Source organism: Anabrus simplex, chromosome 7 (genome assembly GCF_040414725.1).
Source record: "Anabrus simplex isolate iqAnaSimp1 chromosome 7, ASM4041472v1, whole genome shotgun sequence".
NCBI lineage: Eukaryota > Metazoa > Arthropoda > Insecta > Orthoptera > Tettigoniidae > Anabrus > Anabrus simplex.
The window spans coordinates 117087243-117100316 of record NC_090271.1 but is presented as its reverse complement, the minus strand read 5'-3'; the positions used below and the strand labels follow the sequence as shown (position 1 = coordinate 117100316).

The 13074-nt window shown below is 42.7% G+C and overlaps 1 protein-coding gene across 1 annotated transcript in view; it reads left to right on the top strand.

Moving 5' to 3' along the window:
* The first annotated feature begins 4327 nt into the window (after positions 1-4327).
* LOC136877735 (venom serine carboxypeptidase) overlaps positions 4328-13074 on the top strand; it is a 47706-nt gene continuing 38959 nt past the window's right edge. The window contains exon 1 of the mRNA XM_067151944.2: positions 4328-4711. Coding sequence (XP_067008045.2) covers positions 4328-4711 — 384 coding nt within the window. The remainder of the gene's footprint in view (positions 4712-13074) is intronic.

Here is a 13074-nt window from a genome sequence, read left to right as displayed (position 1 = left end):
GTTAATGAAGCAATAGTTTATTAACAATTTGCTTTACGTCGGACCGGCAGAGATAGGTCTTATGGCGACGATGGGATAGGAAAGGCCTAGGAGTGGGAATGAAATGGCCGTGGCCTTAATTAAGGTACAGCCCCAGCATTTGTCTGGTATGAAAATGGGGAAGCACGGAAAACCATCTTCAGGATTGCCGACAGTGGGACTCGAACCCACTATCTCTCGGATGCAAGCTCACAGCTGCGTGGATCTAACCGCACGGTCAACTCGCAGGGTGGTAAGCAATAGTTTCCTTCCACTATACAGTAGAACACAGAGTTGATGAAAAATATTTCTGACAGCATGAACACGAATCAGAAAAGGCTATTAAAATCACCAATGGTAAATTGGTGATAATAGACGTTAATGATAATTACATTTTTCTAAAACGATGTTGTAACTTGTGGAACACGTGTCGACCTTGTAAATGATCATTTTGACATATATGGGCTCGTGTAGGATGTAATTAGTTCCTTCCTCGCGCAGTTGCTGTCAATAGCCTGTAAATTAGACCTCCCATCTGCCCGTGCGTGCAGTACTATTACCTGCTGAGTGAAGGTCGTTGCACAATGTGTATACTTGAGTTCACACTTACCTGAGAACAAAAGTTTCGCTTTACGTTGCACCGACACAAATAGGTCTTATGGCGACGGTAGGATAGGAAAGGAGTAGGAGTGGAAACGAAGCGGTCGTGGCCTTAATTGAGGTACAGCCTGGTAGGAAAATGGGAAAACACAGAAAAACCATATTCAGGGCTCCCGACAGAGGGGTTCGAACCCAGTAACTCCCGGATGCAAACTCACAGCTGCGCGCCCCTAACCGCACGGCAAACTTGCCCGGTTTGTTAGAGAACGAGGAAGCTAAACTTAAACGATTTGAACCCTAATACCGGCCACATTCTGCACTTCCAATGTGTGTTTTTCTACGAATATATATGAATTTTATTCCTAATCATACACTATGGCGTTGCAGTCCTGATACGTCTTGGCCTACGAAACGAACGCTGCTTAGCTCGAAGTCCTAAAGATTACGTACGACATGGTGCGTGACACTACTATCAGCATGAGAACAACAACACAATTCATCAAATTCATATACGTTTTAAATACAGGAGGATATTGACCATAATGTCCTAAATAATGAACAACAAAAATAAAGCATTCATAGCTTTTTGTGACTCTTTTAATTCCTACTTACCGAGCTCGATAGCAGCAGTTGTTTAAGTGCGGCCAGTATCCAGTAATCGGGAGATAGTGGGTTCTGTTACGGAGTTATCCTTGGAAGATAGAGGTGAAAGAAGGTGCGGGCTTGAATGGGTCTAACTACAAATCCGAAAGATGAACTAAAATTTTCATAAAGGTTATATTTTCAGAACTTAACAATTTTCATATAGACTTTCAAAATTCAGCAAGTAACAAATCAACAACAAGCCCAAATCAGGTACAACGAAATCACAAGTTTTAGGGGATCATTACAAGATCTGGGCTTCGAGCCCCAAGTTTATAATTCCTGAGCTCTCCGCTCACAACCACAAATTACCAAAGGGCAGAAAACCCCTAATTACATGGAGCACTTGCTCCCACCTAGTAATGTCAAGCCTCCTAGAGGCACCTTTCAAAACACCATAAATAGCTGACCCGCTCTCAATCTTTCTAGCTTATTAAAGGCAATACTATGCTTTACAATCACTTGCCATCGAGGCGCAACTTACAAGAATTAAACAGGGGTATCTCGTACCCAGCCTACAGGGCCTTAAAAGAAAAATAATAGGTTAATTAAATGGCCCAAAATACCAAGATGAATGGAGGCGTTGCTTGCGCTCCTACATGAAACTAGGCCTATGGCACAGGGGCTATTCCCAAGCTAGGGAGGTGACTCGTATAAGAAAATTTTAATACATTAAAAGTAGAAAATCTGTTATGAAAACGTAGTCACCTCAAATCAAAAATGAAGGGGATCTCGAGAGGGTAAAGCACTCTCTATCCCCGATTTACAGTTAAAGTAATAAGAAAATTTTACATAAGCCGGCACTAAGTAACATTTTTAGATAGTTAGGTTACATTAAAAAGGTTGCGTACCTTCCCCGAGGGTTAAACTGCTGAGCTAGCAAGAAATAAAGAAGTTAAAATGCCATTACTTTTGTTGAAGAACTGCTGCCCGAAGGAAGAGGCGCCACCCGCCCCCTGCTATACTTCCGTACACTAAGCTAGATGTTGTTGAAGAGGCCCAGAGACAAGAAAATCAGCAGTTTTTAAACCCTCGTGGAAGATTCGAGACCTTTCATGAATAAAACAGCCACACCCACTACATTTTATTGGCTGACTAAAGGTTACACATCAAAATTGGAGAAGAAAGACCCGATTGGTCAAAAATTAATTACAGAAATTTACGATTGGCTAAATTCAAAACTGGCGGAAAGAAAGATTAATATTGCCAACCCACAAATGAAAGAACAACATTTAGTAAAGAACAAACTTATGAATACAAAATATCAAGAAAATGTCCTTCACTTCGCACCAGGGTGCATGATCATAGTTTTTGGTAGAGACATCTGTGAGAGAATGTTCACACTTCTTGATAATTAGTAAACAAAAACAATTCGAAATTAACACAGTGACATCTTCTGATAAGCGGTTGAATTAATTCATTTTTAAAGTTCAGAGTTTCAGCTGTAGAGGAGTACTTTAAGGCGGAAAATTCAAATGTGCGGCGTATAGGTGTACCAACCGGTACAGGTTCGAACCCCATTGTCGGCAGCCCTGAAGATGGTTTATCGTGGTTTCCCATTTTCACACCAAGCAAATGCCGGGGCTGTACCTTAATTAAGACCATGGCCGCTTCCTTCCAATTCCTAGGCCTTTCCTATCCCATCGTCGCCATAACACCTATCTGTGTCGGTGCGACGTAATGCAAATTCTAAGTCTAATTTCTACTTATCGAGTGAGGGGCTGAGCAGTTTGGGTCACGCAGCTGTGAACTTGCATCCGGAAGATAATGGGTTCGAACTCCACTATCGGCAGCCCTGAAGATGGTTTTCCGTCGTTTCCCATTTTCACACCAGGTAAATGCTGGGGCTGAATCTTAATAAAGGCCACGGTTTCTTCTTTCCCACTTGTAGCTGCTTCCTATCCCATCGTCACCTACCTGCGTCGGTGTGACGTGTAATAATAATAATACTAATAAAAATAATAATAATAATAATAATAATAATAATAATAATAATAATAATGCATATCTACTTAATGATGTGATACTACGAGTATCGCATTTCCTCTGCCTGCTGAACGTTCAGGCAATTGATCGCGGTTTAGCAGAATCATGAAACTGAATTTCACCGATGATCATCTTCGAAGTTTCTCGTTTGCTCTTCTTTATTTAACTTCCATGAAAATGCTATATTGTTGCCTTTACGAATGTCTACGGCCATTCTTTCTCAATTATTTGCCAAACTCAATTTGATGTCTGTCCCAATAAGTGATTCCGTCGATATGTGTAACACTGTAATAATTTCCAGAAATAATAATGACCGGGAATAGGAACTTGAAGATAGTAGTTATTTACGTCGATAGCAAAGTGATTCCTACAATTTACAAAGTATGAGGCTGAAATTACTTACAGAGACTTAAGAACGGATATGTGTGAAACTTGAGTAATTCATTACTTGCGAGTAGCACGTGAAATAAACTGCCTTGTATATTTATGATTGTATTCATCTTAGGGATCAAGAGGCCTGCCAGAGAGCTTCAGCAAAACATTGAATGATTCCGTGAAAAGGAAGGAATATGACATTATGGTCGAGACATTCAAGGGTTTCGGACGTGTCGTGATATTCTGAGGACATTACTAGTCCTGCTTTGAACATGCCTTAAAGTGCTTAGTTCCGGAAAATGGGCTGCTTCATTTTAATTATCAGAATGAAGAAATTGGATTTTTTCCAAACAGAAGCATCGTCAGCTTGGCCTTAACTAAAGTAAAGCCCCATCATTTGTCCGGTGTAAAAATGGGAAACCGTGGTGGCATCTTCACGACTGCCGACAGTGAGGTTCGAATCCATTATCTCCCGAATGCAAGCTGATAGCTACGTGCTCAAACTGTAGAGCCACTTGCTCGGTCAAGTGGTACGCTAAAGAGTAGTTTTCAGTACCGCGTTCCGATATTCGAATGTGTCTTAAGATATTAACAGTTACAAGCACGTATAAGAACCCATCATTATCATAAAAAATTAGCTCAGTGAACCATGTACGCAAAAAATTCTGCGGGGACAAGTTTGGCACCTTGAGGCACGCCCAACGGGATGGATGAGCACAGGCGCAAGGCGAAGTGGAGAGCAGCAGTAGCTGGCAGAGTGCAGACTAGAATCTCGCCATTCTGTCACGCTATGGGCCGGCTGCAGGTAGTAGTGACTCTGCTGGTGGCAGCCGCTGTGGAGAACGCGCTTAGCGACGAGTACTTCTTGCGCTCCGTCTACCCGACATGGCTGCCTGCTCGTGCCCAGGGCGAACCAGGCGATCGCCTCATCCTCACACAATACATGGAACGCGATATGCTGGACGAGGGAAGGGAAAGAGCACGTGTCGAAGGATATCCTTTCAGCGACGATATCCCCAGTTACGCAGGCTTCTTCACCGTCAACAAAGAGTTCAATTCTAACCTCTTCTTCTGGTTCTTCCCTGCTGAGGTTAGTGTTTCTTAATCACTTCTGAACGTCATATGTATTAAGCGACAGTTCAGCATTTTATATTCTTAAATTTTTTTCCCATGCATTGTGTATGTAACAACTATTGGCAGAAATTATTTCTCACCTGTCTGAAACATAATCCAGTCTTATTATTAGGAACAATAATTCTCGTCTATCTGGAACATAACACAATCTTAGTTTAACCGTTAATTATGGTAATGGACTTCAACTCTTTCTAGTTAGAGCACTCAGTAAAATCAAGTAATTCCAAATAATTGGTCAAGAACATCTATACCACATAGTAATATGATACGGTATTCCAAGTAATTGGAACTTAATATGGGGATTATTTCAATCTCCTTGGGCATTACATTTCTAACGGCCCGTTGTGTGGGACATATTTGGTTACTTACCCATCAGTCTCCTGTGTATTTCAAAATTCATTCGAACCTCAATATTAAAAATATTCTGTTTGAACAGATGTACAATGAAATGATTGATAATATTGATAGTATTGATAATAGTTACAAGGAGATCTTAAATATAACTTTGAAAACACAGAATGTTCCAATATTTGCGCCAGTTACTGCACCAAGTGAAACCTGAACAAAAGTAATGATATTATAGAAATTATGGAATTTTTCCAGAGTATAAGAATGTGGTAATAATGAAGTTCAGTATACCTACTGAATTAATATCTTATATTAAAGGGAGACTATATAATGTATATCACGTGAGTATTACGGCGAGTTGCACATCAGCTATACATTTTTGACTGAATATTTTTTAAATATTTTATTCGTAAGAAATTTACAATTTTTGTTTATCACTAACAAGGAGACACTCAGAGGTTCGGATCACTGAATCGTTTGAAACTTCGTATATCAGTAGAAGACTCTGTTTTAAATTAGCAGAGTGTACATCGTCTGCCTCTGTGGTGTATTGCTTAGTGTGATTAGTTTGCCACTCTCGGAGGCCCGGGTTCGATTCTAGGCCCTGACACGAAATTTGAGAAGTGGTACGAGGGCTGGAACGGGGTCCACTCAGCCTCAGGAGGTCAACTGAGTAGATGGGTTTCGATTCCCACTTCAGCCATCCTTGAAGTGTTTTCCGTAGTTTCTCACTTCTCCTCCAGGCAAATGCCGGAATATCCCCCGAACCAAATTCTCACCGGACACTGCCCTTGAGACGGTAGAAGTGGGATCCCTCACTGTGTCAGAGGGAAAATCCAAACCCGGAGAGTAAACTGATTAAGAAAGAAAGAAAGAAAGAAAGGAAGGAAGAAAGAAAGAAGTGTACTTCTGGAACATTCGTGAGGAAATGGCGATTCAGAATCAAATGATACATGGTACTATACCTGTTCTATGATTTATTTAGATTGATCACGGCAAGTGCGAGCTAATATAACGGTTTTCAGTTCTGCCTGCGTATCCTGGCGTGGCTGGTTCAAATCACGGTTTCCAATGTTTATCTATATTGACTTGATCAATATTTTCTTAGGTGTAATTGTTTACTGTGTTATTAATGTGCAAGAATAAAATTCTTCCACGAACAGGGCTCGATCCGAATGCAGCAAAATTCCGGATCCATAAAAAAGCCGTTACTACTAGATTACCAATCGGACCATCAGAATTCTTTTGTAGCAGTATATATCAAAGGTTGCTAACCAGCTGACGAGCTGGTCGTGGGAGTATAATAAGATTACAATCACCTCATACCATTTACTCAGCCAATTTTAATAGGTATTGTCCAGCGAATGGTAGAGAGTACTCTTTATTACTTCAACGTTTCGTTGTACCTAATATCAGCAATGAAATATCGTTTGGCTTTAGTGCCGGAATATCCCAGGACGGGTTCGGCTCTCCAGGTGAAGGTGAAATGATGATGAAGACAACACATACACCCAGCCCCCGTGGCATTGGAATTAACGAATTAAGGTTAAAATCCCCGACCCGGCCGGGAATCGAACCCTGGACCCTCTGAACCGAAGGCCAGTACACTGACCGTTCAGCCAACGAGTCGGACATATCAGCATTTAATACATGAAATATCAAGATAATCGGTGACCCTAACATTTGAGAGTCTCCTTTTAAGTTATACCTCTTGGTGGCCGATCCCCTTAATGATTATTTATATTATATGACAGTACATTTTTATACTTATCTCTTAAATTTTCCTTCAAAGTAGAAAATGCGTTTTTTTCGTTGCTATTTGCTTTACGTCGCACCGACAGAGATATGTCTTATGGCAACGATGGGATAGGAAAGGCCTAGGAACTGGTAGGAAGCGGCCGTAGCCTTAATTAAGGTACAGCCCCGGCATTTGCCTGGTGTGAAAATGGGAAACCACGGAAAACCATCTTCAGGGCAGCCGACAATGGGGCTCAAACCCACTATCTCCCGATTACTGGATACTGGCCGCACTTAAGCGACTGTAGCTATCGAGCTCGGTAATGCGTATTTTAATACCGTAATTTTCAAATTTTAATCATACCCTTCTTTCAATAATGCAAGGATTTACCACATGGGGGCTTGATTAGTTCAGTCGCTTATCTGCTGGCTTCCCACCTGGTAGACTGAGGTTCGAACCCCGGTCGATCCTGGGTTGAGATTTTCATCTAAAAAAATCACATGGTGTCAGGAAGGACGTTTTGTCTTAAACACTTGCCAAAACTCAAATAAGTATGGATGGCTCTAGCAACGCCAGAAATATCTGAGTTATGCTGAAGAAAGTTAATTTTCAAAGAAACCAAGCTCTGCATTCGGGAGACGAGTGGGTTCGAATTCCACCGTCGGCTGTCCTTTGAATGGTTTCCCATTTTCATTTCCAGCAAATACCGGGACAGTTACTATTTATATACCACAGCCGATTCATTCCACCTCCTTACCCAATTTCATTCAGCGTCATTCACTTTATCTTCATTAGCTCAACTGCGATTTGCGTCAGGAAGGGCACCCGGCCGTAAACATGCCATATAATTTCATCTCAGCTCATCCCCGATCCTGTATCCGAAAGCGGGCTAGGAGGGTAAATATACACACATTGCAGGGTTTTAACATTTACATTCGGTTTTCAAAATGAATCAAATTTAATATGAACTGTAATGTGTAAACTCGGAATAATGCCGGAGTTTCTCCAAAAACCGAAATAGAACAATGACGATTTAAGTTACTTCCTTTATTATGGAAGGAATGACATCTGTAACTAGAATGTATACGTCTTATTTTTCACATAGTTGTTGTTTTGCATACTTCTCCATGTCATCTTATTTCTTTCTATCTTTATCCATTTACCCTCCAGAGTTGGTTTTTCCTTCGAACTCATCGAGGGATGCCACCTCTACCGCCTCAAGGGCAGTGTCCTGGAGCGCGAGATTTTGGGTCAGGGGGTTAGAACCGGGAAGGAGGACCAGTATCTCGCCCAGGTGGCCTCACTTGTTATGTTGAACAGGGGCCTTGTGGGGGGATGGGACATCGGAAGTGGAAGACGAGGAAGAGGGAAAGAAGCGGCTGTGGCCGTACTATTCCGACACTTGCCTGGAGGACAAGTGGGAAACCACGGAAAACCACTTCAAGGATGGCTAAGGTGGGAATCGAACCCCCTCTACTCAGTTCACCTCTCGAGGCTGAGTGGACCTCGTTCCAAACCTGGTACCACTTTTCAAATTTTGTGGCAGAGCTGGGAATCGATCCCGAGCCGTCGGGGGCGGCAGCTTATGACACTAACCGCTACATCACAGAAGCGTACCATGTCATCATAATGTTCATAACAGTTACATTCTACAACAGCTCTGATATGTGGTAATATTTATGTCTTGATCCTCCTTCCGTACCATTCTTGCCCTGTGCACTTCTCCATCAATCTATCTCTTCCCTTAGCCCGGCTCCATGGCTAAATGGTTAGCGTGTTGGCCATTGTTCACAGGGGTCACGGGTACGACTCCCGTCAGGGTCGGGAATTGTAACCATAATTGGTTAATGCCGCTGTCACGAAGGCTGGGTGTATGTGACTTCTATATCATCATTCCATCCTCATCTGGACGCACAGGTCGCCTACGGGAGTCAAATCGAAGGACCTGGATCTGGCAAGCCGAACTTGTCTTCAGACACTCCCGGCACTAAACGACATACGCCATTTCCCATCTCTTCCCTTGAAGGTTTCCCGACAGATCAGCAGTAGGGAGTCAACCTTACAGACTCCAAGGTCAAATCCAGCAGAGGTGATCGACGTTTTGAAGGGCAGAGAAAGTGCTTTTGGCACCCCCTATTATATGATGCCAAGGGGCTGTTAGGCCGAGGGGGTAAAAGCGTGTTCGGTTCATCTGGAATGACGTGGGCTCTATTCCACGCGAGGAAAAAAAAATAAAGAACGAGATTTCAACTTCAGAACTCCGTGGCTCAGGCGGCAGCGCGCGGCCTTTCACCGCTGGGTTCCATGGTTCAAATCCCGGTCACTCCATGTGAGATTTGTGCTGGGCAAACCGGAGGTGCGACAGATTTTTCTCCGGATACTCCGGTTTTCTCTGCCATATTTCATTCCAGCAACACTCTCCAATGCCATTTCATTTCATATGTCATCCATTAATAATTGCCCGAGAGGAGTGCAATAGGCTTCCGCAGCCGGTACTATTCCTATCCTCGCCGCTAGATGGGGGCTTCATTCATCCCATTCCTGACCCGGTCGAATGACTGTAAACAGGCTGTGGATTAGTATTTCAATTTCTGGATGTGCATATGGTCATGAGGTTCACTCATCCTACGCGTTAAACGAGTCCATTCCTGGGGGAAAATGCGATCGAGCGTAAAGCTAACCACTGCACCTCATCAAGTATCGTCCGGCTCAATGGCTAAATGGTTAGCGTGCTGGCCTTTGGTCACAGGGGTCCTGAGTTCGATTACCGGCAGGGGCGGGAATTTTAACCATCATTGGTTAATTTCCCTGGCACCGGGGCTGGGTGTGTGTGTTGTCTTCATCATCATTTCATCCTCATCACGACGTGCAGATCGCCTATGGGGTGTCAAATCAAAGGACCTGCACCTGGCGAGCCGAACCCGTCCTGGGATCTCCCGGCACTAATAGCCATACTCCATGTCATTTCATCAAGTATCGAGATTACGGATTGTGGAAGCCTTTATCTTCCACCACTCCCAGGAACGTCAGGGCCTGTATGGAGAGTACTTTGCATTTTTTAATGGTTTTTTGCTTTTATTCTATGATGTCAACATGAAAATATCTGCGGAGGGTACCTACTGCCGAATAATGATGATTATCATTATTATTATTATCATCATTATCATCAAGTCTTCTTCCGGTAAAATTACACGAAATCATTTTTCTCTGCCAATATGATTCGGTATCCATTTATTTGCGATCCTTTCTATCAACGGGCCATCAGAATCCATCTGTAACAACCTATTTCAAAGGGTACGGATCCATTTCCCTCTGCGTTATTGTCCAACTGAACGTCTTCAGCAATATATTTCTACTAGAAACATGTTTCAGATGGACAGAAAAATGTATTTCACTTTATGTCCTCCTTAGTTTCAGTGTCGTTAGTTATTCCAACCCCCAAAACCCCCATGGCACTACAGCCCTTGAAGGGCCAACCATGCGACCGCTGCTCAGCCCGAAGGCCTGCAGATTACGAGGTATCGTGTGGTCAGCACGACGAATCCTCTCGGTCGTTATTCTTGGCTTTCTAGACCGGGGTCGCTATCTCACCGTCAGATTGCTCCTCAATTCTAATTACGTAAGCTGAGTGGACCTCGAACCAGCCCTCAGGTCCAGGTGAAAATCCCTGACCTGGCCGGGAATCGAATCCGGGGCCTCCGGGTATGAGGCAGGCACGCTACCCTTACACCACGGTTATTCTACCTACAAGTAATGCTCCTTATCTAAGCCTATTTCTTGTATTTCCTAGTGAGATATTTTGTGCATCACCTGACTTTGCTGAGATATGTAAAACTAATTTTATAGCCCAGTTTACGTTACAATAGAGAAATATTTTTCAGGAATATGCTGGTGATATATGTAAAATGTAGAGTTGTTTCAGTTGGTTTCAATATCTACTTACCGATGTTTCTGATTATATTTTGTACATTATAAACAGGAAATAATGTATCATGGAATGTGTCATAAACATTTTCTTTCAAAGCTCGTACATTCTTATTTGCAAACATTTTAATGAACATACGATACTATCGGTAGAAATGAATGAAGAAATGTAACTATTGTTACACATGCAAATGTATAGCCTATACTGAGCACTATTTATGATTAGAATATGTGATTTGGTCGAAATAACAGAAATTTTAGGAATCGAACCCAAATTGCTGAAATATAACAGGTAGTATCCTTACGGCTTGAGATGTGATGATGCGGATGAAACTCGTTATCACGTGTGAAGCAGATAATACCGTACTTACCTAAATGCGGAGTTGTAAACCTGGTGATGGTGTCAGTGGTAAGTATTGTTTAAACAGAACGTCCATCTAGATAACCATCCTCTTTTAACTCACACAGAAGGATACACACATCTTCATTAAACATTGTTAAGCCTTTCAGCGTTCAATCTGCAAGTCTCTGTAAGTTTATTGAACGCCTCCACAATCCTCTAACTAGCTCTGTTTCCTCGTTTAGTTCCATAACTAGTATCTTTAAATCGTTAGAAACTGAGTCTAACCATCGTCATTTTGATCTCCCTCCACTTCTCTTACCCTCCATAACCGAGCTCATTACTCTCCTAGGTAACCTATCCTTCTCCATTCACCTCACATGATCCCACTACCGAAGCCGATTAATGCGCACTGCTTCCTCCATTGAGTTCATTTCTAACCAAGCCTTATCTCCTCATTTCGAGTACACTCTTGCCATTGTTCCCACCTATTCTTACCAGCGATCATTCTCGCTACGTTCATCTCTGTTAATTCTAACTCATGAATAAGATAATCCTGAGTTCACCCAGCTTTCACTCCTATACAGCAAGGTCGATCTGAAAACAAACCGGTGTAAAGATAGTTTCGTACCGGAAATGACTTCTTTCTTACAGAACACTGTTGATCGGAACTCCGAGCTCACTGCATTAGCTTCGCTGCACCTCGGTTCAGTCTCACGTAATCTCTCAATTAAAGCTTTGTTTGGACTTTTAGACCATGCTGGTATGTATTACAATACTGAGCGCACGTCCTGGCGGATTAAGAAAGTCATTACCAGTTTTAACGGAAAACTGCTGATGGATGGATGGATTTCTGAAATATTTGACTCGGTATTTACTTATTTCATTGCAATTCAATAGGTGCCTGAGATCAAGAGGTCTACTGTATTTCTAAATGACTGCACGCAACTCTACTCAAGGCAGTGGGCCCTCTCTTGCCATAACGCTTCCACTCACGCGGAAAACCTTCCTACGTTGAGGCCACTGTACTATAATACAATCCTGAGAGAATACATATCTTGAATACCGGTTCCAGTTTTGTATTCCCAACCGGACATTCAGTTCTCGCTATCTCCAGTCGGAAGGAAGGAAATAGATTCTAAACTTCCGAGTAATAAGACATTATTGGCCAAAGAAACCTGACCGGGCGAGTTGGCCGTGCGTGTAGAGGCGCGCGGCTGTGAGCTTGCATCCGGGAGATAGTAGGTTCGAATCCCACTATCGGCAGCCCTGAAAATGATTTTCCGTGGTTTCCCATTTTCACACCAGGCAAATGCTGGGGCTGTACCTTAATTAAGGCCACGGCCGCTTCCTTCCAACTCCTAGGCCCTTTCTATCCCATCGTCGCCATAAGACCTATCTGTGTCGGTGCGACGTAAAGCCCCTAGCAAAAAAAAAAAAAAACTGATAGTTTACTGTCGGAGGAGAACAAGAGTTCACTAAAGTCTGTATCAAACAGGAAGGGGAAGGGTTTTGGCCTCGGCGGGTTCTTCAGAATTGTACAGCTAAGCGATTGCTATGTAGTCGTGTTATCCCATCCGCTCTGTCATTGCGTTGGATATCATTTGCACCAGGCCAAAATACTTTTATTTCATAAAAGCGACCACAACTGAAACAGCTTCCCATTTACCACAGTTTATAGGAAGAATCCAGAATACAGATGAAAGCCAAAAGCAAAATTACAATAAGCTAGAGGCGTGCCCACGTTGAGAGACCTATGGAATCACGATCTTCCACTGGCCTGTTACGACCTATTTTCAAAGTCTTGTTCTTCTTCTTTTCCACTTTTCCCAAACTCTGGTGGGGTTTCGGGTGTGAACTGTGTCAAGCATATGTACTTGGTTCAGTTTTACGGCCGGATGCTCTTCCTAACGACAACCTTACTTGGAGGGATGTATTCACTATAGCGTGTTTCTATGGTGAACAGTAG